Source organism: Bactrocera latifrons, unplaced genomic scaffold, assembly GCF_001853355.1.
Source record: "Bactrocera latifrons isolate USDA-ARS-PBARC rearing strain unplaced genomic scaffold, ASM185335v1 scaffold_230, whole genome shotgun sequence".
NCBI classification, from domain to species: Eukaryota; Metazoa; Arthropoda; class Insecta; order Diptera; family Tephritidae; genus Bactrocera; species Bactrocera latifrons.
The window spans coordinates 227983-251179 of NW_017535853.1; the positions used below are offsets into that span (position 1 = coordinate 227983).

The window sequence follows — 23197 nt, forward strand, 5'->3', positions numbered from 1 at the left end:
ATGTACAAATATTTATAGACTTTAACAACTTATTATTTTAGATTAATAAGGTATGCACATACTATATACATATGTATTTATGTTTGTTATCAGCTTGTTTATGCTCTTTCTCCCGCCGGCGTTGTTTGTTTTGTGTAAAAAATGCAAGGAAATTCTTGAAGTAATACTCACCACACGCATATTTTTAATGCTTGGAAGAACACGTTTGGTATCAGCCTCTTTTTTAATAAATATTTCGTTGATGACCGAGCCGACAACTTCTTTTGCCGCACCCACTGCTGCATCACCGGCCACATTTAGGAATTCTTTTCCTGCCTGCTTGAGAAAACTCTTCAATTCATCCATTTTGATATTGAGAGTACTAGAAAGAAACGATTGGAAACTTATAGTAGTCATGTACCATTTATTAGCAGTTTCGGCAAATACAATTAATACAAAGAATTAAATTAAGAAATTTATTACATGCGTTTATTATGATTGGAAATATATGACTAATCCGTAGTGTTTGCTCTAATGATTAGCTCAAAAGAACTTATAGTATATGTTGTCATTGGCTATGTRCATATGAATCCAGAGCTAATCTAAAAAAACTAGTTCGTGTAGATACAGATGGAYGGACAGGCAGACGGACATGGCTAAATAACTCGTCACTTTGATCATTTAAATATACTTTTAAAAGTTTTCCGATGTCTTGTTCTGGGTTTTCATTGCATTTCAAGATACCCTGCTCACTTGAGTTTTTGAAAGATGTGGTGTGGTTTAATGTAGGTATATGTACATATGTATATGTATGTGTATTYATATTTATTTAATCGTGGTTAGTCAATTACTGCAAGTTAAATAGATTATCAATATATTGTTGACAACCTTGCATAGCATAAGTTGCATTATTCACTATTAAATCTATTAGAGGAAGTCGGCCATATTGAGTATTTTGTTCCAATTTCATAGTGTGATATTGAAAAGGAATCAATTTCTTTTTACATTTGCCCTTGTAACATTTCTTTCACCTTTAATTATCAAATCCAAAAACACATCACATTGAATCTATAAATAATCAAAATGCTGAAATATTGTATACCTTAAACAATAACTGAGAAGCGTCCACTTTTTATGTTGGATATCAAAATATTAACACGTAGTTTGTAATGTATACCTGTCTAAGCACGTTTTAAGATTTTTATAGAATTGATTAATAACGAATTAAGTTAACCCATTATATTTTATGACATCATCATCTGGAATTGCTCTTATAAAGATCCCACAGGAAGTTCACAGATGCGTTATTTCTACCGGTATAGTAAACACACATTCAACACTTATCTTTTTACACCCACCTGTAATTTTTATTTATTTGTTTACACTTTTATTTATTTTTTGTTTAAACCCTAAGCAATTGTATTTGCTTATCCAAAATTGATTCCATCTAGAGAAAGTCAGCTGCCCAATGTACATATGTTGCTATATATGTGTGTGTGAAAAGCGGCTCGGTACRTTCCGCGAGTTGCTTATACACTGTGAGACTATTATTTTTTTAATTATAAACACCCTTAAAAGTCTCTATAATAACATACAATATATAACTGTAAGAAAGCTATATATATATATATCATTCATAAGCAATAATTTTATGTTTGTATTTTAATTATATTAAAAGAAAATGAATGAATTATTGCAAATTTCGAATTCGTTATTATCGCCGTTATTTGTTTGAAGAGATTATTTCATGTGAGTGACGCTGTAATGTTCTTGCAAACAATTGTTGCTAAATACTTGACTACTGAGCTGCCAGATTACTTTTTCCGGATACAATTATGATATTCATTAAATATTTTAGGCTGGCAACGTTATCGAACTTGCAATTAAAATTAACACAGAAAGACTATGTTGTGCTAGAATTCTTTTCACCATGATTGAAACTTTATGAACATGTATACATATGTATGTAACTTTAGCTTCCACACCACGCAATTTGCCGTTTAATTATATGAATTTAAGCACATTATTATATGGGAATCAAACACACTCTTAATATAACTCAGCCAGTCCAATTTAATGTAAAAATTGTATGTATGTATATGATATTTCTGTTTAAAATGTTATGAATATAGTTTAATATTATCAATTAAATCAAATATGTATATATATATCTTACAAGAACAAATTTTAATTTAATTTACATAAACCTACAACTGATTTGAAGTTATTCATTATTTGTAATTACATAATAATAGATTGTTAGATTTTTAAGGTGTAAATTGTCACTATTTTTCTCTCCTCTTTCCGTGGTTCTCAAAGAGGACTGGCGTCGGATTCGTCACGTTCGTGAATTGCAGTTATGCTCTGTTGTAAGGCATTTGGTGTTAGCCATTCTCTATAAACAAAAGTAATTTATGTCATTTATGTTAGCTTTCGTTAATTTAATTTAAAAATAAATAATAATAGTAAATTATATATTACTTTGGCAAGCATCTTTGAAGAAATGGCACACAGGAGCTAAAATGAGCTAGGCGATTTACCCAGCTAGGGATTTCTTGGCCACAAAGAATCTACAAACAGCACGCACACACTTGGATTAAATTTACAATTTTRTAAGCAATCAATATATACACAAACCTGAGTAAGAGAGCTTGAAAAATGATTGCAGTTGTTGTTCATTAAGTGATATCGATCGCCACGAAATTGATTACCCAACTCATCGACAATGCGTCGAATTTCTTCATATGTAAAATCAGTGCAGCCAATTTGTATACTTTGTCTAAATTGAAACTGCTCACCCAACTCGTCATGATCTCGAGGTGTTATTTCGAAAACACCTGTAAACGGAAAAGGATGTCCTCCATATGCGAACTCTGTGCCGAAAATTTCTACGCCGGAATGAAAAACACCTAATCCTATCGATGTAGTATATTCATTTATCCAATACTGCAAAAACAAAATAAATAATTATGTATTTTGTTCTTATTTTAGAAAACAGTAAATGTATACAATTACCATGTCATAGACATTTAAAATAACTGGTTCACGATTACTCATGTTTGATGGTAGTAATTCGTCGCTCCCGCTGTCTTTTGGTACGCCAAGGCAACTGGGAAATGACAAATTGCAAGGTAGGCCGTTCGAAAACATTATATGTATGTATATTAAAAACTCCGATGTTATAATAATATCAATATGGATGAAATAAAATATTCTTCAATTAATAATCCGATAACGTAACGAGGTTATTTCTTGTGAGCAAAAGAATCAAGCATTTAACTATAAAACGCGCTTGGATCTTTTCGTTTGTTATGTTTGTATGTTTTTCGAGAGGGTACTACTATTTAGATAAAGCTTTTGTGGAGGAAGACTACGAAAATTATCAGATGGTGATGATTCCTGTGAATAAACAATAGTGTACTTTAAAATTTATATGCCTTAATGTAAATGTTTAATTTAATGAACATGCATTGATATAAATATAAATTGAAACTATGAATAAATTAACGAATGTTAAAGAAATTTAAGAGCAATTTATTTTTATTAAATATGAAAATAGTTTACACTAAAGGAAACAAAGTAGAAAGAGCTATGTAAACGGAAAAATCATAGCAGAATAACTATATCCGGCCAAAGACCGTTAGAAAAAGAACATTTCTAAAAACTATATGAGAAATGCTATATTATGTCGTTACACCTCCAACTGATTTCGCTAGGTAGTCATTAATCATCTACCAAACAGTTTGTTTATACTACTGATAAGCAAACATAAATTGAGCACATTGTATCGAAGGGTGTCATTTTCTTTATACCCAGCTACTCTCACACACACCTCCTTATGCTTTCATTTATTTGTATGTATGTATGTATGTATGCACTGTGAACAATTGTTCAGTTGATTTATATGAACTTCTTCGTACGTAATATTACAAATTCCACTGTTCTTTACGTATTACATATTTCAAAACGGGAATAAATGGTGTAAATTATGTTTTTTATTCTATAATTTTATATACGTACCAATGAATGGTTGAGTTTCTTGAATACTTTGAGATCTTCTCGTAGGTATCCTAACGCATACAAACGGACGAAGGGAACTCGCTTGGATCATGTTTCTATCCGCGAACAAATGAATCTCCCTCTATTAGCGTTTCAATATAACATTTAGAAAATTGTTAGTTGACAGCAGGATCCAATAAAAATATCTGAATGCATCTGCCATCAAAAATTTTCCTCTGCAATAATTTTAGCGTCTTATACCAATGTTGATTTTCGTCCAGGTACGAATGAGAAAACGAAACACATCTTTTTGACACTTGGTTGCCAAACTAATAAAATTATTCAGAAATATTAACGAAAACGTTGCCACATTCAGAAATATAAAAATTATTAAATTGAAAGTACATTCACAGAAAATACAGTTATTTCGCCACAAACTTTAATCCGATTAGTGGTGAGTATATGAATTAACGTCACGATTCCCCCCAATAATCCTTTTTTAACTATAAAATAAAAACTATAACTTATGTTGGAATTATTTTTATTTCTATACCCAACAATAAAATGGATGCAATTAATTAGTTATTTAATCATGCCAACATAAACGGTAGCTTTAATCGATAGACTTCATTTTGCATAAATATGCGGTTGGAAGAAGTTTAACTTCGTCATTGATCTGGCAAAGACTGGTATCCTTGTCAGAAATTGATCGAACTTTACCCACCGACTCTCTTTCGTCACCAAAGATAACCTTGAATTCGTCACCAACCTCTGGTGGTACTGGTGCTAAATGTTCGCTTACGATAGACACACTGCGATCCTCTTGGCGCAAGAAAACAGAGCAAACACCATTCGAAACTGTGCGAATTATACCCGTTTGTCCAACTAAATCGGCATCGTCATGTGTATGTATTTTTACCTCAATGTCGGTTGTACACCAATCACCGATTGGTGAGTCTAGACTAGCGCCTGGAGTTTGTGGATTATATGGAGACTGTGGATTACCACCGGGTGTATTCGGTGAATATGTAGATGGTGATGGTGTATTCATGTAACCAACTGGATATGGAGATGGAGCTGGACTGGGGCTTGGATTGAAGGGACTGTAGCTACGATCCGAACCGTATAAAGTGCCTGGAGTTTGTGGTGCAAATTGTGTATTCATTTGATAACCAGGAGTACCTAAAATATTAAAAAAAAAAAAAATAAAAGGGTAAAAACTCTTCATGACTGAGTTTTAACTAGATATAATTACTTGGATTGTAGCCAGGACTGGGGCTAGGTTCTTCCAAAGTGTAGTCAAAATCATTCGTACGTGCCGGAGTATTGGCTATGCTTGGATCCCAAGCGCCATGTCGTGGCGTCATACTGCCATCGTGCGATGGTGTCATTGTACCACTGTAAGGCGTACGTCCTTCTGAATCCCAATTAGGTGTTTGATTACCAAGGAGTGGTGTCTTCGAGCCCACAGCTGCATAGACTGGCGTTTGTGAACCATATCCAGGAGTACGTGCTGGAGTGCGACCATATGTCGATACACTACCGCCCTCTTTTCCGGGAACTCCAGCCATGGCAATATGGTTACGATCAACTGATATAGTTTGACAAGAAGTGTGCAACTCGACACGAACCGTACACTCGGTTGCGTCTTTTACAATGCCAACAACACCTAACAAGAAATAATTTACGAGTTAAAAAAAAATTATCAATTATGTTTTATCATGACTTGAATACCTTTGTATGGACCTCCAGTGATTTTAATTGTTTTACCCAACATTTCGCGATCACGGGTAACGCGGAAACCGCCACGTCCTCCTCTACCACCTGTACGAGCGCCACGACCACCAGAAGGATGCATAGGCGATTGTATACGTGGTGACATAAAACCGAACCCTCCAAGTGCGCCTGCATTATTAGCCTGACTTTTGCTGCCACCAGCCAATTGCAAATGTCGTGTTTTACAAACAAATATACCACCGTTCTCCGTGTACATACGACAATGCAAGAAAGCCAAGCTCCGATAAAGATGCTTAATTTCACCTGACCGACCCTAAATTATAATGATATTAATAAATTGTTACAATCATCTGATATGAATAATTTCTTACAGCATGCGGTCCCTCCATAACTTTAACTATATCCCTCCGTTTTATCTGATTCTGATCTGCATCGAGAGCAATTGAATTGCGATTTTCTCTGCGCTTGTGCAGAGCTGTCGGTTTGCATTCGATAACCTTGCCATGCATCCCTAAAACATGGAAATTTTCCCTTTCCAATCGTACGATAACACCCACATTTTGCGGACTGAAAATAAAGTAAATTAATTATCAAGGAAATAAGAACTCATTAAGCATAATGAACTTACTCAAGTTGTACAAGATCGCCCCATTGAAATTGGCCCAAGCAATCGACACCTGTAGCCACATCGGAACAAAGTTGCAAGTCACGAGGCAATACCTCCAATTCGTGGTTAGTCAAATCTGATACTAATACAATACGCATTGGTTCCACACGTATGATTAAGCCCGTTTCACCTTCGTACCGGCCAGCCAAAACTCTGGCGTGATCACCGGTTTTGAAGAATTTACGTAATTCGCCAGCTTTGAAAATTAAAGGATCCTTCAAAAAAAAAATATTATGTTTATACTTTGGAATATTTTCGAACAATTATTGGCAGTTACCTTGAGATCCTGATGTTTTGGCATTACAGTTATCATGCCACCATCAATTGCAATAATCTTTGCTTGCAAATTTTCCAAGTCACCCACGCAAACCTCAACGTTATCGCCCATTGAAAATGAGTGTGTACTAGTGGGGTCATCCTTGGACCCAGCTACGATCTCCAAATTAACATCTGTTATAAAAAATGATTTAATATAAAATATATCAAACGTAAGAAAATTGCTTACCTTCCGGTTGTTCTTCAAAACGTTCTAATTCTGCTAATGTTGGTTTCACACCATCAACCAAAATAGCAGACATTGTAAAGTTTTTATACAAAAATCCTTTGCGCGAATAACGATTGCCTTCAAAAAGTAAAAAGTCGCCATCTGAATGAACTTCACCGCCAATAGCCCTTTAAAAAATGAACAAAATAGGTTTGTTAAATATTGACAAATATAAAAAAAAAATATGTATTACCTAACAGCTTCTGGATCGAAAGGTTTAGCGACAGGCTTGCGATTCTTTTTACGTTTGAAGTCATCAGATTCCTTTAAATTTTAAAAATAATATTTAGTGAATTCACATACCATATAATTACAATATGGACAATTATTATTACCGTTGCTGTGGTCCTTAAAGCTCCGCGCATCCGTGTATAATCAATTCTGGGAAGTAGTTTCAAATGCACTTGGTTTTGTGCCAAGTCAACATAATCAACTTGAGCTATATCATCCTTATATAAACCACGCTTGAGACGAACCCATTGCTTAACTTTCAATCCCACCTGCTCCTTTACCACTTTTAAAACATCTGTCATTTCCTTGATGGGAACCATTTCCTGTTTCCATTGTCCCATGCGCAAGTTACCCACATTGTCAATAGCGGTTTTAACATGTGTTTGTTTATATGACTCTAAATAAATATAACCCTTTACACCTTCCGGGGCCACAACTGATTTTATTTGTAAGGGCTCATCCGTATTACAATATGTTAAAAACTTGCGCATTAAAAGCAAGGCAGTTGCTTTCTCTTCGCCGATGCGACACTTTACCATCCATAGATTAGGATCTCTATAAATTATTTATAACTTAATATATATTTCTTTTCTGTTGCTTAAAATATTTACTTAATTCCTGGCAGTAATGTTTGCTGCGTAATTTCATCCGACATTTCTTCACCGCCATCACCAAAATGCCGTTTAACAACAGATTCATCAGCATATTTTTTTCGTAAGTATTCCTCAATTTCATCTTCCTTTTGAGTGCTGAAAATAATAATTTTCATAAAATAAGTATAAAAAAAACAAATATTTTTATTTTTCACTTACTCCCATAAATTAGTGCCACGACGCCGTATTTCTATATCACGTGCGGTAGGACCTAATTCATCGATTTCATTGCCCACAATTCCTAGTTCATTAGCTCCTTCTTCCCATTCATCATCTTCATCGACCTATCAAGCAAATTTTGTATGAATACTCACTATTGGTTGTACTTGCACTTAACACAATAAATAATTTACCTCGTCGTCAACTTCAGCTTCGTCAATGATAAAGCCACCAAAACGTTCCTTCTTCTTTTTTTTACGTGGACGATCATCGTCTTCATCCTCCTCTTCGTCATATTCCGAATCCACTTCATCACCATCAAGATCCTCACCATCTTCAGGTTCTTCATCACCAGAACGACTTCTACTTTTACGTTGTCTATTGCGGGATGGACTCTCATCTTCCGAGCCCGATGCATCAGAACGCGAACGTGAACGCGATCGGGATCTAGAGGGCGATTTAGAGCGTGAACCTGAACGTGACCGATAAACCGAACGAGAACGCGATCGTGCACTACGCTGCGATTTGTTTGAACTCAAAGAGCCCTCATCCGACCCACTATCGGAAGCATTACTTGCCTCTGAATCCGACATCGCAATTTTAAATTATGTTAAAACCACTCCGTAAACACTTGAAACACTTGTGTTTTCCACAAAAATTTTTACCAGAATAAACACCAAACCACAAAACCAGGTCTATTTAAGATTGATTTTCTTCACAAATACAGAGTGGAACAAATATACAAAAAAAACCAGAAACACGTGGAAATGAAACAAAAAACAGAGAAGTCTGAAACTTTACTATTGAGAAAAAAACATGAAGTAACAAAATATAATAAAATTATAACTTAATATAAAAGAAGAGCCTTATAAAATAAGCACACAAGTTTTATATAAAGTATAAAGTTTAGATCAACAGCAAAAAAGCGATAGTGTAATGAATTAAACAATTGTGTTGAACCGTTCCCACAGGACAAAACTGTTCCGGAGTTTTCAATTATTCCACTCCATATCGTTTCAAAGAACAGTTTATTTAGATGCAGGCGAGCAGATAAGTATCACGACAGATAAAAAATGGCAGCGGGAAATTACTGTCAAAAACTCCTCAACAACAGATTAAAACTAAATGAGAGTGGCTAATACAGTGAGCGTTCAAAATAGTTCGATTTTGTCTGCGTGTTAAGAAGTAAAGTTGGTTGCAGAAAACAAATTGTAATTTTTCAGGAAATTATTAGGGTGTTTCAACACGTTTTCACTGCATTTGACTTGAAATTATCAGAATATTTAATCCCAGAAATATTTTTACGCGCCTGCCCATGTCTTCTGTACTCTCAGAAGGCGAAAGCTACAAACTATTTTTTGAATGATTTGTTGTTGTTCATTCCGGAAGAGAAAACTGACAAACCCGCAAAACACATTAAYAAAACCGGCAACATAGTAACAGTGTTCAGCAGGAAATGGCTCACGAGCTCTCTCTGAGCGTGCTTTGAGTTACTTGTTCGAACAGAAGCTTTATAAAATATTTGGCATACTATTTTCRTACAGAAACGATTGAAAGGAAACCAGTTTTAGTCCTAATTAAAAATGAAGTGAAAAATGGAGAGGACTAGACACCAAGGTTCTTGGGTTGCTCTACACTCATGCACTCTAAAAAATACTAACTGATTTAAAACATTATTTTTTGCTAAGGTGCTTTCCTCTTTTCTTACCGCTTTCTATTCAATAAACTACGACTTTTCACAATTTAATTTTACACATCTGTAAGCGATCAAAGGACAATTTTTTCAATTCCATGCTTATTTTATTGAACTCACTGCATTTCGTAAAAAAAAAAAAAGTTAACCCATTATTTCAAATTGAAAGTTTAGAAACAAGACAGCAGCAACTCAAACATAATTTAAAAATATATAGGTACTTTATGTTCGTACATACCTAATTGACGCATTTTCAACTTATTTCATTATTAAAGCCGTATTAAAATTAAAGTAAAATACAACCTTTAGTTATATTCCAGCCAGCTATTACGAAAGGCAAATAAATCCAAAATAAGCTTGCCCACTACTGCATCCACATAAAAAGCATTCCGTTTCTCATTGAATGTAGGCATGCTAATATTTTGTCTTAAGCAAATTTTCCTTGAAACAAAAAATAAATAAAATTAGATTTCTATAATAAAAATAATTTTTATAATACTTACAGTAATTCATTAATAGATATTTTGTTTTTAAAGTACTCTTGTAATTTGAACACGCCAAATATCTTTACAGCAAGTGCCACCATGCAAAACTGGTCAGGATTCTTGTTGTACAGAATTACAAAGGTTAATCTGTCCCTCCTTAAGCAAGGCTCAACAACCTTTGCAACAGCATCACGCAACCATTCTTGAGGATACTTACGAAATATCAAGTCCGACTGGGAAATATAAACTGCAAAAAACTGCTTTTGCAAACATGCAAAGTCTCTCTTTCCGTCCAAACATGTGTGAGTTTTTWTCTTTAAATCAAGGCGCTTTGGAGTACTCTCTCTTTGCATAGATGTGTCTCCATTCCAGCTTATAACAGCATTAAACGAAGTTATAAATTTATTAGGCACTGCTTTAGGCCGTAATCCTATATTAAGTGGTTTTATAAAACCACAAGCCTGATCTTCATATGCAAATACTCTTTCCAATGTATCGAATAAACGGGAAACTGCAGCTAGAAATGAATTAGTTCGTCGCCACTTGTCTACGCTGCCACAATTTTGCAAAAAATTCATATATGCACAATAAAAATATTGTCGTGTTTTTAGTAGAAGTTGAGCGGTTGTATGCTCCATTCTGATTTCAATCCAATCATCTACATAAAATACTGCCACTGTTGATTCTTTTTTATGAATATTGCTTGCAGTTCCAAAATAGTTCCCTGCTACATTCAAGTTGCATATATTTGATGAATCTATCTTGGGTGGACCTGAAACGCAAATTTGAATGTTTAAAGTTGAAGTTGCAAACTATATTTGACCATAAAATCATGCTAAAAACAGCTTATTGTTGTCGTATGTCGACTTCAAGCATAATCGAATATTACTGTACCTGCGAACATGGCCACCGTTAATGGTGATACCAGGGAACAACATCTGGTGCTATTACAGTTAATTCTATTTATATCGTTTCCGTAGACAATCCAATTGGAAGGATATGACCGTGCTTTAGTGTTAAATGGCTCCATAGCTTGCGCACCAAGTACTGACGTTGCATGAATAGCAAGTTCCCTAGGACTATTACATTTAATACATCCTTCATATGTATCCATCATGCAGAGACGGGGATAGAGACCGGCCACAAGTGTTGCTTTAATCATAGGCCAACTGTTTGATTTTAAATTTATGTAATGCATGCTTAATTGCCCTTGATTATGTATAAGTTGTGATGATCGCAAAGCGCCTACTAAATGTGTACGAATATCACAAACTTTTTCTAGAATTCCATTTAAAACATAATCTTGCTCATCTATTAGTACCATTTCGGGATTATCATCACGTAAATTGTTTTGCCATTCTTGATATAAACGCAAATATATCAAATGATCCGAAAGTACATTCTCAGCCAATCGTTTGCGTTCATYTTTAATTTTAGAACATAATTGTTCAAATCCTTGCTTATTACCTATCTCAGTAGGTAATTGGAGGGGATCAATTGTTGACAAAAAACTTACAATTGTCAGTACGGGATCTAAACATTGTAAAAGTATAGCGAAAACGAGCAGTTTTCCCAACTGGCAATCAATGGGTACATCAATTAAGCGACATCCCAACCACGTGACTTCTTCCAGTTCATCAAAAACGTATATTTTCTTCAGAAACTCAACAGTGTTATGGATATGAATAAAAGGTGCTCTAGAAATGGTCGATTGCAAATATTCAGAAACCATGGTATGTGGTGATAATAACTTTACGGTTAAACAAACACGATCCAGCGGCATGTTCAATAACTCCGCTGCATAATTTTTCGGCAATATGTCCACCATAAAAGCAGGAATAAAACGAAAACATTTTACGTCTGCGCCTACATGATAATAAAATTTTATATAAACATATATTTTTGCCATTGCATTTACCACTTACCTATGCGACTAGTTAAACGTGAACGATTTTCAAGAGCCTCTACCGCTATCCAATCATACGCAAGTTCCTTATATCCTGTATCGGAATTATATAACATTCTTCGTGTTCGAGCCAAATCAATAATATAGTTAATTGAAAACTTTGGAATGATACTTTCAATAATGTCTGTCGCAATTACAATATTAATACAGTCGTTTGTTCCTTCTATAACCGTATCTAACTGATCCTTCTCAATATTTTTATGAASCATATATATTGCAACTTCTTGTGGTACATCTCCAATCATTTTACATCGTAGCATCCAATAGTTTATACGCAATAGCTGTTCGTAATCGGCTACTACAACAACTATGTTACCTACAATTAATAAGAAATTTATTTTTATTTTCAATTAATGGAAGTCATTATTTACCAGTTTCCCACTTTGAACTTGTCATCAAAACACGTATAAGATCCAATACTAAGCTGTAATCTAGATATTCGGGATTTGCATATTTTATATTCGAAGTATTGGTTAGAAGTTCTATACATATCATATTTCCTCCAGCCATCGCACTGGATAAAGCATTCAGATTTTGCATATCCATCGTATAGGGATCAGCAAATCTTTCCAGTAAAAGTTTTATGTGCGCCACATTTCCAAGTTTGGCAGCTATAATTATCGCCGTTTTACCCGTTATAGAATGTCTGTAATCTATAGAAATATTTTCACTCCGAACCATATACAAAAACGTTTCTAGAGCTTGATCTGCACCAGTCTGTTCATAGGTTTCAAGAATACGGTCCACATTTAAATTGTTACCGTTAATCAACCGTAACATATTGGTGTTGTTGCTATAGGTTATATGGCTGCGTACATTTGGGTGGCGATCTTTTTCCAAAATTTTTTGTATATGCTCTAGGTGAAACACGTTAGATTTCTGCGAATCCGGTATATTACATTCCAATTGCAGTATTTCACCTTCTCCAAAATACTCCAAAAACTTTAAATTATACTGCGAATTTGAAAGGAGTATTATCTTGAGATGTGCATGGCAACGAAGAGCAGAGCGCAATTCACTTAATAACAAATCTGTAAATGCTTCATGGCGATATACATCATTAACAATTATGTGAGAAATGTGTCGAAAACTATCCACAATACTTTGTCCCATAAGTACACGTAGTAAAAAACTTGAAGTTGTATAAATAAGATTTGAGCCTTCGCTTATTCGGCTTTGGAGATGAATTTGAAAGGCTACAGTATTGCCCACTTTCTCACCTAAATACTCAGAAAGCTTTTCACTATTATGAATAGCCAATATCTGTTCTCTCTCAACGCAAATTATTTTGCAATGAGTTCGTCTTTCAGCACAATTTTCAATTATGTACATAGGCAAGCCCGTTGATTTCTCAAAGATGTAGTCACCGTTTACTATCAATACTCTACTGCGATAAATTGCCTCAAGCAAACCAATTTTATATGATTGCAATGGACAATTGTCTTGAAAACTTAGTTGCCCACGAACATTTTTACGAGCCATTGATTGTTTTAATCCTAAAGAGAATCTGTGGGGAGGAATAGAAGGCCTTATACAATTGGGGCTGAAGAACTCTGGCGACATTTGCATCTCGAGTTGACTACCAATAAAATCACTTTCACGTTGCAATATAAAAAGTTCCTTTTCAGAATGTGATGAAAGTCGCAACTCTGGTATATGCTTTACGAAATGTAAGCAATTCTTCTTAAATACTTTTATAAATTCTATTCCATTATTCACAAATGGACGACTGTTGTATCCAAGTTTATATGCGTACTCAATGAAAGCCGTTCTTTCTGTAGAACGAAAAGATCCACTAAATTTTTGACAACAGCGATTACCATCCTTAAAATGCGTTAATTGCTCAAAAATATATTGATTTACAATATTTTTAATCATAATGTTAAATATGCTTAATATATTAAAAATTCAAATCCCAAACGGAAAATACACTTCAAAGATTTAACACAGGCAAGCTGTTGGCATTGCCAGATTTCATCAAAATTCTTCTATTTAAAAACGTGAATTCATACAAGTTGACATGAAGCAGCTGATTACCTTTTGTTAATTCGCTTCACTATCTGAAGCGAAACCATTCCCATGCATTTATTTGTTATAATTTAAATTGTTAAAATGTTGAAATTATCATTTTTAGGAATTTACAATATATTAGTTTTATTAATATACATATTGTTTTTATTATTTTATAAACGAGTTTATTGAAATTATTGCAAATAAGATGTTCAATTTATTATTGTTTGTTTACATATTGGCATAATAACGATTGCTATACTTATGTTCTTTGAAATAGTCAGCGCCTTTTTCGTGATAATCCTCTTTAGTGCTCAAAGAGTTAACGAAATCGCTGGAATTTGCGAAATCCTTAGCCCCTAGCCAAGCGTCAAGTTCTGGGGACTGGGCAGCATAAATTTTAAAAGATGTCTTAAATGGACGCATTTCAAGAAGTTCTTTCGAAAGACGCTCTTTTAAACCTGAAAACAATTTTCTTTTAATTTGTTCGAACACAAAAAATTAAAAAAAAARYATTAAATACATACCTACGAATTGTGAACATCCGCCTGTTAGTAATATACTATTAACCAATCGTTGCTGTTCAGCGACAGGAAATAGTTTCAGTACAAAATCAATWAGCTCAGCTACGCCCATTTCGGGACATCCGATTAAACTGGGTTGAAAGAGTACCTCGGGAGCTCGAATTGACTCCACACTGAAATGTAACTAAAATAAAATATAAATTTTAATATGGATAAAAATACACACATGCATTTAGTTTTAGACTTGAAATTGTTATATAGAGTTAATTTCGGATAACTTGAATTACCCTGTTGTGTTTTGTAAAGGTAACAAAATAGTTGCAATCATCATAAACAAAATAAATCAAAACAAGACGTAACAACTGCACGTTCAGGAAATATGGCGAAAGTTTTACAATTTGCTTTTAGCGGATTACGTAGAATGAACAAAAATTTGATTACTTCTCCTTCACGTCATTATGCAAAAGCCGCTTATGAAGCTGATGGCAAAACTAAAGTATCAATATTAAACACTGAACAAGAGTACGGCCTCATGATAACCGGGTTTAGTCAATACGGATTTCGCCTTAACAATGATATGGTAATAGTTGGACCAATGGCAATATTTCCACGGTAAGAGAAACAATAAAAAATATATTAAATTAAATAAAAATTTATGATTTTTAAACATTTTCAGTTCAGTTCTTTCTTGGAATGTTAGCTCCTATGAGGATATTAACGAAGACAGTTTGAAATTTTTTTGCACTCTTGAACCTAAAATTGACATTCTTATTATTGGTATTGGAGACCAGCCGGTTACGCAAAGTCTTTCCAAAGTTATCATTGAATTCATGAAAAAATATAAAATTAATGTTGAAATACTACGTACCGAACAGGTAAATTACGGATTTTGAATCAAATATATGTACGTTTTTAATACGCTATTCCACATATAGGCCTGCGCAACATTTAACTTTTTGAACGCAGAAAGTCGTATGGTGGCATCAGCACTTATACCACCAGTACATATTAGTTACAACGAAAATGATATTTTGCAAAGTAAATTGCGTAGAAAAGAGATTTATGACGAAATCGACTGAGATGTTATATATAGATATGATGTTGATATAGAATCGACTAGCAAGAATACAAATATTTGGAAGTATATTAACTAAGGCATATACATAAGTATACGCTAAAATACGTTAGTTGTCTTGCAAAAGCACAACCATATTTTCGAGTTAAACAAAAAYTTTGCTCAAATATAAAGTTTTAGCAAATTAAAAATCAACTTACTTGATAATTTTCAGCAACATCACAACTTTGGGTATTACTTTGCTTAAAGGAAGGATCATGTTGACGAAGAATGTTTTCACATTCTAAGAGTTTCTCATTATCACTGTCACTGTCACTTTCATTATCCTTGTTTATAGATTTATAAACGTCCCAATCGTTGTCATTAACACCGAAGTTATCGATACCTTTATCGTTGTGAGCTAGTAAAGAAATAATACGCATACGTTCTTGTGCCGCTGCAGTATGTCGTTTTGCTGCTTCTTGCCTCCGCGCTTTGCGCGTTTCTTTTCGTTGTAGAATCTCTTCACGTTTATAATTAATATCTGAAAGCCACTTTTCCATAGAAACGTCTGATGGTGGCTTCTTGGTGCCAGATGTTTTTTCTTTTGGAGTACGATTTGCTGCTGAAGCGTCTTGTGTTGATGAATCCATTTGCTGGAGCCGACTACGCAGAGCTGCTATAGATTTCTGTAAATATAGAAGTTACGAATATCTTCCGATTGACATTTATTTTCACTTACATCTAATGTAGCTAAATCGTCTATATTATTTTGTTTTAGTGCAGCTTCGAATTCTTCCACTTCCCCAAGCTCATAAAGTTCTCTCATACTAGTCATAAATCTTAGTTGGTTCTCCATGTCCAACTGCTTGTTTTTAGCTCGTCGTGCATTTATTTCAATGAGACGACGAGTTAACTCCTTTCGTTTTTCAATCTTTTGATCAAGATTTTGTGGCGTATTCTGTGTGCTAGGCAATGCGAAGGCCAACTGAATCTTCTTAACATTTTCTGTATAGTATTCTAGATCGGACCAACGTCTCAACTCTTCCAAATAGTCCAAAGCTACACTACTATGACAATGTAATAATTGCTCTATCCTACTTATCGTTATAGAATTTATATGCATGGGATATTTCATTTGCATAAGACGATACAGATAATGAGTAATATGATATCCGCCTAAATTTAAACGACGCACATTTTCTATTTGAATCTTCCCATCAAGAACGGGTATCACATGTGTTGTGTAATAACCAAAGGACAAAATCAATRAATCTGCACATAAATCATTACGCTTCATGCTAAAAATGGAGTCGATCCCATAACAAACCGACGGAACGCCATAGCACTCAAATAACAACTCGTTCATTTCTGAAAAATAAAATTTACTTTGCAAAACTTAAAARAAATTTCAAGAATTGATAACATACGTTGTCGAAAGTAGTAAGGATTACCCAGAGCTTCTGTTAGCAGTACTGGATGTAAGAATTTATCTTCATTGTTAACACCTAAGTGCGTGAATATATAATCAAATATTTGCTCCTGATTATGAAAGTGTGTAACCACATTCCGGTCGAACTACACGTAATTGAAAACTGAGTTTTATTCACTACGCCTTAACAAATTACATGTGACATTTGCTTATACCTGCGTTTTGAGATTCAAACGAACGGACTCAATATTTGAAATAGCATTTCCGATTTGAGTATGTTTATTTGCTTGCGGATCTGCCACTTCTTTYCTTCTGTCTCTTCTTGGTTTTAAAATGAAGTTTCGAAACTCTAGTAAGGGTTGTGAACTGTTGCTCCAACCAGCCCGGCACTTAAATGAACCTAAAAGTTTATATCATTTGAAACCTTAAAACTTAAGCATTATTTTAYTAATTATAATCTTACCATTATCTATAATGAGTGCTTGCTTTTTATCTACATTATACTTGTGGATTATGTCCGCTTTTTGTGAATTTTCAGTCAGATTAATGATGTTCATTACACTTATAAAAACACCAAACAAACTCCAAACAATTTAAAATAACATAGTTGCAAAATTTTCAACCCAACATTGAGCACAAGGTGATTTGAATAAAACTCATTTATCAGGTTTTGTGAAATGGATTTTTAACAGCAAAACTGTCAAATATAGAAGGGTGCAATTTTTGCGGTATATATCATTTATGTATGACCTCTTGTTAATTTATTTATGTTGTCCATAGAAGTCATCAGGAAAATGTCAATTATTTATAAAATTAAAATTACTCATTATATTTTCGCACAAATACTTCTACATACTCACTAATGAAACCATAAGTTTGTTTCCTAGACGATTTTATTTGTGTTTAAATAACTCATACAATATATTTTTTTATTCAGACAAAATTTATTATTTTCAGTTTTTACGCATAAGAAGTCAGTTAGAAATAGTAAACAGTATTTATCAGAACATTTCAACTAAAAAAGGTTATATATATATATATTTTGCATCTATTATTCAACAATCTAAGAAATTTGCTGCCATCAACAATTCCAACGCTATCTCAGGGGCTATCGGAAACTCGGGAATTTCAGTAGAACTGTTGGTATAACGCACTTTGTATGTAAAGTACATGCAAACCTTTTGGAGAACGTGAGATCTGTAAATTTAATTAAAACGTTATTTTTCAATCAAATAAAATAACAAAATACCAGCAATTATGCTAAGATTTAAGTAACATTATTAAACATGGAGGTATGTATAAATATATACTCAAAAGATGCTGTTGGAGTAGGAAAGTTTTTACGTATTGGGAAACAAAATATAATCATGCAAAATATTGATTAACTAATTAACTTGTGAAATATTTTGAAACAGCAAGTAAGGGCTTTGTTGTAATATTCAGATAGCAAAAATTAGCCATAATTATGCACAAATMAAAAATATCATAACAACTTTGGCAGTATAATAAAACAATTGAGACTGGAAACACACGTATCATTAGAAGTTCAGTAGCTGGATACATTATCGAATAATCTGTGTACTATTTATGTTGTCGAAGAGGTCATCAAGGTTAGTATAAAAATAAATGTATATTAGACTGGTGGCATATAAAATCGTTTTACTTACGGAATTTCTCTAAAATGCACTTCATTTGCTTCATTTTCTGCAAACTGTCCAGGACCCGAAAGCATAGCCTTTATGGTGCCAGAGGTCAGAGCATGCTCTCGTTTTACAATGAATTCTTGGCCGTCTGACGATATTAATTTAACATACATAGCGTCAGGTCCTTCACATCCTCCATAGATTTTGTCACTTCGTGGTTCCTCCATTTCTAGTTATTGTTAATGTATATGTTCGTTTGACCAAAGATTATGACTATTGCCTTGAGATCGAATTCACTAATAATATTTTTTCGAAAATTAGTCGTATATAAATAACAATCGTGCTTTGCCATTAAGTAGTAATGGAATCTTAACAGAGTGTTCACAATGCCACTGTTTTGTATATTCCAGTTCAAAACAAAAACTAAGGCAAACAATATATGTTATGAGTAATGGAGTAAAATGCAAATTCGGGCTTTTATATATTTTATTAAATTTAATCATACACATCTAAAGTTTACCATTTACTTCATTAAAGCAAAATGTCGACAAGTTCTGTTAAATAATGTTACTAATTCATATAGTCCTGTGTGTTTCTTATTATACGTTCCTCTTTAGATAGATCTTCAGTTATTTCCAAGTTCTTTAGTATATTGAGAGTCGGTTTTACGGAAAATATATTTTTTTATTAATAATTTTTGTAGTTCTTTATACTCATATTTTTATTAAAAATGCAGTCTCTTTTGCTTACATCATTACGACATGGAAAATGTTTTTCAAATTCTTTAACATTAGGTTTGGCAGCCTCATCGACGAAGATTTGTAAGTGTTACTTTTGGGGGACTAGGTCATTGTTTTGGTGTATGAATATGGATGCATGACGTTTACCAAAGTATAGCGGTACAAAGTTCATCTCCGGCTGCGATCCTCAAGATAGACATATATACATAATGTAATCAGTAAATTAATATTATACTGACTATGTATAAAATTGCTATCGCTGAGTACATATGTACAATAATTACGTGTAAATTATTAAATTGAATATAACAACAAAGATTGCAGTCGAAACCTGTTGATATAATATGTACCATGTAGTAACTTTGAAAATTAATACAGTTAATAATTTCTGTTATTACTAATGAATTTGTTAATTTCAGCATGTCATCGCAATTTGTCTATATCACATCCATTGTACACTGAAAATGCCAAATCTTTTAAAAGGGGATTTGAACAAAACATAGTTTTGGTCGATGGCGTCCGAACTCCATTCTTACAATCTTTTACTGACTATTCTAAATTAATGCCACACGAATTAGCTCGGCATGCTTTGGTGTAAGTATTGACTCCATCCTCCACCCTCTCTAATTACTAMGCAAAAAATAAAATATAATATTTTAACATTACAGTAATTTGCTAGATAAAACAAATATTGATAAAGAAATTATTGATTACATCGTTTATGGCACAGTAATACAAGAAGTTAAAACATCGAATGTTGCACGTGAGGCAGCCTTATGTGCTGGATTCAGCGACAAAACGCCTGCGCATACAGTTACAATGGCGTGCATTAGCTCGAATGTGGTAAGTATTATATTTGCAATAATTCGGTCTTTTTGAATATAATAATATTACTATACTTCCAGGCTATCACCACAGGTATTGGTCTTCTAGCGACAAATACTTATGATGTGATTGTTGCTGGTGGTGTTGAATTTATGTCCGATGTACCCATTAGGCATTCGCGTAAAATGCGTAGCCTTTTATTAAAAGCTAATAAGGCAAAGACCCCATTACAAAAATTGGCATTACTTTCAACTCTCCGGCCGAATTTCTTCATTCCAGAGGTGAARACTTCTATAATATCAGATTTGGTGTGATAGTACTTATATTCACTATGACCTGTTTACAGCTACCCGCCGTTGCCGAGTTTTCTTCAGGGGAAACTATGGGACATTCTGCTGATCGTTTGGCTGCAGCTTTTAATGTGTCTCGCAAGGAGCAAGACGACTACGCGTTGCGTTCACACACATTAGCTAAAGAAGCTCAGGATAAAGGTTACTTCACTGATGTGGTTCCAGTTAAAGGTTCGTTAAACTTTTTAATTCATATACTAAATCATATTTTTTTTAAATACTGCAGTTGTAAGAATTTTCAAATGTGTTCGTTTTCAGTGCCTGGCAGCACAAATTTTATAGAAAAGGATAACGGTATACGAGTTTCCTCACCAGAAAAATTAGCAAAACTTAATCCTGCATTTGTCAAACCATATGGCACCATTACAGCCGCAAACGCTTCGTTCTTGGTAAGTAATATATATGTTCTAACAATATTTAAGTTTTATTTCAATTATCGCATATTTTAAGACTGATGGTGCATCTGCTTGTGTACTTATGAAAGAAGAGACTGCAAAGAAACTTGGCTTAAAACCCAAAGCATATTTACGTGACTTCCTATATGTCTCACAAGATCCAATTGATCAATTACTTTTAAGTCCCGCTTATGCTATACCAAAACTTTTAAAAAAGACTGGTCTCACGCTTAAAGATATCGACACTTGGGAAATTCACGAGGCATTTGCGGGCCAAATTTTGGCGAATCTTAAAGCTTTGGACTCCGACTTCTTCTGCAAGGACTATATGGGACTTAGTGAGAAATTCGGTGCACCCGATTTGAGCAAATGGAACAGCTGGGGTGGTTCACTGTCAATTGGTCATCCATTTGCCGCAACCGGTGTCAGACTTTGCATGCATACGGCAAATCGTTTGGTACGTGAAGACGGCCAACTCGGTGTCATCGCGGCTTGTGCTGCGGGTGGTCAAGGTGTTGCAATGCTTCTGGAAAGATATCCTGGTGCTACTGCAGATTAAATAGGCATTTATTACGATTTGCATCCACATTCTTCCATTTGCGTCTAGACAGTGTGGCCTTCATTAAGACATTTTAGAAATTGCATATTTAGGCAGTAAAGTGTTCAACATAAAGCGTTCATTAATCGAAAATTTGTAAAAAAAAATTTTTTTTTTTAGTTTTTATTAATATTATCATAAATGTCGAATCTGTATATTATGTCATGTGTAGCTCTTTCATAATTTTATTTAATAAAGTATATAGAAAAAATCATTTCATATGTATGTGCCCTTAAATTTTTTAAGACATTGTTAGTAATTTCCTAATTACGTCTGTTTTGTTCAGCGGCATAATTAAAATAAAACTCATATTTATTATGAATTTATTATTATTTTTATTTACTTATTATACATTTGGAATCAGCTTAAATTCTTGCAATTATTATGTATGTATGCATTTTTCTTAACATGCTAATTGTTGTGCCTTTTAATTTCAAACTGTCTTCAATTTGACGGTATAGTATCGGAAACGATTGAGAGATAAAATTATAAATGCACACTTTAATATTATTTTATAACATTATTTAAAAAAAAATCGCATTTAAAAATAAGACGTTTATGACGAAAGCCAAATAAAAACACTAAAAATAATTTAATAACAAATAAAAATGTTTGCGGAATATGTCCAAATTAGGTCTAAGTGTGTAGAGTTTCAAAAAGCTTTAGGGACGGAAACTATTATGAATTAAACAAATATATATACAAATTATTATTTAAGTATTTGTCAAAAAAAAAAGGCGAAGAATGGTGTTGTGCGGGAAATTCGTGTGTCTTTTCTGATATATGTTGGCACCATCACCTTAATAATTTAGTTTTGCATACTGATCTAAGAAGAAGTGGTGTGGTTTGTATAATACGTGATGAGCACGAGGGGGCGTAGTATTTTGAGCAATTGAAAAATATTTAATAATTTTTTTTTAATCTCTAAAAGAAAAATTTTGAAAAAAAAATTAGACATCGTCCATCACCGCCAATGAACGGATGAAATCCAATAGAGAGATATAAACTATCCATATCACCTTATGATGTTAATGTGGATTAAAAAGTAATTATATTTTGAGCAACCACACACAAAATATGTTGCGCTAAGAATATCCAAAGCTTTTTTCTATATTTTAAATATTTTCGAATATAAAAMTTTATGAAAACCTTTGATTTTATATACTACACTTTATCGTTGATGATTTTAGTAGTGGTGATACTCTCGTGTTTGTCCTTAAGCGGAGAGTAGGGTTTTTAAATTTTTTTGCTTAAATGAATGCATCAATTCACGATTTCAATGTCGGTGTCTTCCATATCTTCAAACTGCTGCACAGATCACTTTTAAATTTTGAGAACCGAGGGATTTTCAAATTAATTAATATTTTTAATAAAAAACGACCGTTTTTTTTTTTTCAGAATGAAAATTTGGAAAGGCCCCGCCGTTACCTGGTCAAAGTGATTATCTAATAATGCTCCAAAGTAACTGCTGCCTTTGTCGAATTTTTTAATATTTTTTTTTATAAAAATTTAA

The 23197-nt window shown here is 33.5% G+C and overlaps 8 protein-coding genes across 12 annotated transcripts in view; 2 read left to right on the top strand and 6 right to left on the bottom strand.

Annotated features, from left to right (window-relative positions):
- LOC108968886 (calpain-A) overlaps positions 1 to 1477 on the bottom strand; it is a 12804-nt gene extending 11327 nt beyond the window's left edge. For 2 of the 5 annotated variants that reach the window (XR_001993358.1, XM_018933212.1), the window contains exon 1: positions 172 to 345. Coding sequence is in view for 4 of the 5 variants with exons in the window: in XM_018933212.1 (XP_018788757.1) it covers positions 172 to 345 (174 nt within the window). In the remaining variant the exon portion in view is untranslated. Of the gene's footprint in view, positions 1 to 171; positions 362 to 462; positions 475 to 1081; positions 1166 to 1337 lie in introns of those variants that run through there. The other 3 variants (XM_018933209.1, XM_018933210.1, XM_018933211.1) reach the window with 3 other exon arrangements.
- Positions 1478 to 2145: 668 nt separating this feature from the next.
- Positions 2146 to 4271, bottom strand: LOC108968852 (desumoylating isopeptidase 2). Its single transcript, XM_018933151.1, has 5 exons — positions 4000 to 4271; positions 2995 to 3378; positions 2617 to 2925; positions 2461 to 2549; positions 2146 to 2374 (listed from the first exon to the last, which is right to left on the bottom strand). Exons 2-5 carry the CDS (start codon positions 3127 to 3129, stop codon positions 2293 to 2295), a joined length of 615 nt encoding a protein of 204 aa, XP_018788696.1. The 5' UTR covers positions 3130 to 3378; positions 4000 to 4271; the 3' UTR covers positions 2146 to 2292.
- Positions 4272 to 4502: 231 nt separating this feature from the next.
- Positions 4503 to 8675, bottom strand: LOC108968835 (transcription elongation factor SPT5). Its single transcript, XM_018933132.1, has 12 exons — positions 8164 to 8675; positions 7970 to 8094; positions 7769 to 7906; positions 7262 to 7712; positions 7120 to 7190; positions 6888 to 7054; positions 6660 to 6832; positions 6344 to 6597; positions 6087 to 6282; positions 5713 to 6028; positions 5234 to 5647; positions 4503 to 5160 (listed from the first exon to the last, which is right to left on the bottom strand). The coding sequence occupies exons 1-12, from the start codon at positions 8560 to 8562 to the stop codon at positions 4592 to 4594; spliced, it is 3273 nt and encodes a 1090-aa protein (XP_018788677.1). The 5' UTR covers positions 8563 to 8675; the 3' UTR covers positions 4503 to 4591.
- Positions 8676 to 9914: 1239 nt separating this feature from the next.
- LOC108968832 (benign gonial cell neoplasm protein) lies at positions 9915 to 13973 on the bottom strand (the record flags this gene model as incomplete). The annotated part of the gene is made up of 5 exons (XM_018933128.1): positions 9915 to 10103; positions 10166 to 10919; positions 11042 to 12013; positions 12073 to 12429; positions 12485 to 13973. Coding segments are annotated over 5 exons (3708 nt in total), but the record flags the coding sequence as incomplete, so codon positions are not given.
- Positions 13974 to 14317: 344 nt separating this feature from the next.
- LOC108968837 (actin-related protein 5) lies at positions 14318 to 17759 on the bottom strand. The gene is made up of 7 exons (XM_018933133.1): positions 17597 to 17759; positions 17349 to 17533; positions 17132 to 17279; positions 16444 to 17072; positions 15923 to 16390; positions 14651 to 14831; positions 14318 to 14584 (listed from the first exon to the last, which is right to left on the bottom strand). Exons 1-7 carry the CDS (start codon positions 17688 to 17690, stop codon positions 14355 to 14357), a joined length of 1935 nt encoding a protein of 644 aa, XP_018788678.1. The 5' UTR covers positions 17691 to 17759; the 3' UTR covers positions 14318 to 14354.
- Positions 14977 to 15917, top strand: LOC108968838 (NADH dehydrogenase [ubiquinone] 1 alpha subcomplex assembly factor 3). The gene is made up of 3 exons (XM_018933134.1): positions 14977 to 15259; positions 15324 to 15522; positions 15583 to 15917. The coding sequence occupies exons 1-3, from the start codon at positions 15027 to 15029 to the stop codon at positions 15724 to 15726; spliced, it is 576 nt and encodes a 191-aa protein (XP_018788679.1). The 5' UTR covers positions 14977 to 15026; the 3' UTR covers positions 15727 to 15917.
- A 298-nt stretch (positions 17760 to 18057) lies between the features above and the next one.
- LOC108968873 (transcription elongation factor B polypeptide 1) lies at positions 18058 to 19122 on the bottom strand. Its single transcript, XM_018933190.1, has 2 exons — positions 18801 to 19122; positions 18058 to 18330 (listed from the first exon to the last, which is right to left on the bottom strand). Exons 1-2 carry the CDS (start codon positions 19001 to 19003, stop codon positions 18189 to 18191), a joined length of 345 nt encoding a protein of 114 aa, XP_018788735.1. The 5' UTR covers positions 19004 to 19122; the 3' UTR covers positions 18058 to 18188.
- Positions 19123 to 19401: 279 nt separating this feature from the next.
- Positions 19402 to 21905, top strand: LOC108968874 (trifunctional enzyme subunit beta, mitochondrial). The gene is made up of 7 exons (XM_018933191.1): positions 19402 to 19597; positions 19936 to 20110; positions 20185 to 20359; positions 20422 to 20622; positions 20688 to 20862; positions 20950 to 21080; positions 21142 to 21905. Exons 1-7 carry the CDS (start codon positions 19507 to 19509, stop codon positions 21643 to 21645), a joined length of 1452 nt encoding a protein of 483 aa, XP_018788736.1. The 5' UTR covers positions 19402 to 19506; the 3' UTR covers positions 21646 to 21905.
- Positions 21906 to 23197: the final 1292 nt, after the last annotated feature.

Bases quoted from the DNA above. Each gene is read 5' to 3' on its own strand.
- LOC108968852 (XM_018933151.1), bottom strand. From the start codon at position 3,129: ATGTTTTCGAACGGCCTACCTTGCAATTTGTCATTTCCCAGTTGCCTT. The intron at 2,926-2,994 runs GTAATTGTATAC...TTGTTTTTGCAG, and splicing joins TTTTAAATGTCTATGACATG to TATTGGATAAATGAATATAC. The intron at 2,550-2,616 runs GTTTGTGTATAT...TGCTGTTTGTAG, and splicing joins TTTCAAGCTCTCTTACTCAG to ATTCTTTGTGGCCAAGAAAT.
- LOC108968835 (XM_018933132.1), bottom strand. From the start codon at position 8,562: ATGTCGGATTCAGAGGCAAGTAATGCTTCCGATAGTGGGTCGGATGAG. The intron at 8,095-8,163 runs GTAAATTATTTA...TTTGCTTGATAG, and splicing joins AAGCTGAAGTTGACGACGAG to GTCGATGAAGATGATGAATG. The intron at 6,283-6,343 runs GTAAGTTCATTA...CTTTATTTTCAG, and splicing joins GGCGATCTTGTACAACTTGA to TCCGCAAAATGTGGGTGTTA.
- LOC108968838 (XM_018933134.1), top strand. From the start codon at position 15,027: ATGGCGAAAGTTTTACAATTTGCTTTTAGCGGATTACGTAGAATGAAC. The intron at 15,260-15,323 runs GTAAGAGAAACA...AAACATTTTCAG, and splicing joins CCAATGGCAATATTTCCACG to TTCAGTTCTTTCTTGGAATG. The intron at 15,523-15,582 runs GTAAATTACGGA...TTCCACATATAG, and splicing joins AAATACTACGTACCGAACAG to GCCTGCGCAACATTTAACTT.
- LOC108968873 (XM_018933190.1), bottom strand. From the start codon at position 19,003: ATGGAGGAACCACGAAGTGACAAAATCTATGGAGGATGTGAAGGACCT. The intron at 18,331-18,800 runs GTAAGTAAAACG...TTAAATTTACAG, and splicing joins GTGCATTTTAGAGAAATTCC to ATCTCACGTTCTCCAAAAGG.
- LOC108968874 (XM_018933191.1), top strand. From the start codon at position 19,507: ATGCAGTCTCTTTTGCTTACATCATTACGACATGGAAAATGTTTTTCA. The intron at 19,598-19,935 runs GTAAGTGTTACT...TGTTAATTTCAG, and splicing joins AGCCTCATCGACGAAGATTT to CATGTCATCGCAATTTGTCT. The intron at 20,111-20,184 runs GTAAGTATTGAC...TTAACATTACAG, and splicing joins TTAGCTCGGCATGCTTTGGT to TAATTTGCTAGATAAAACAA.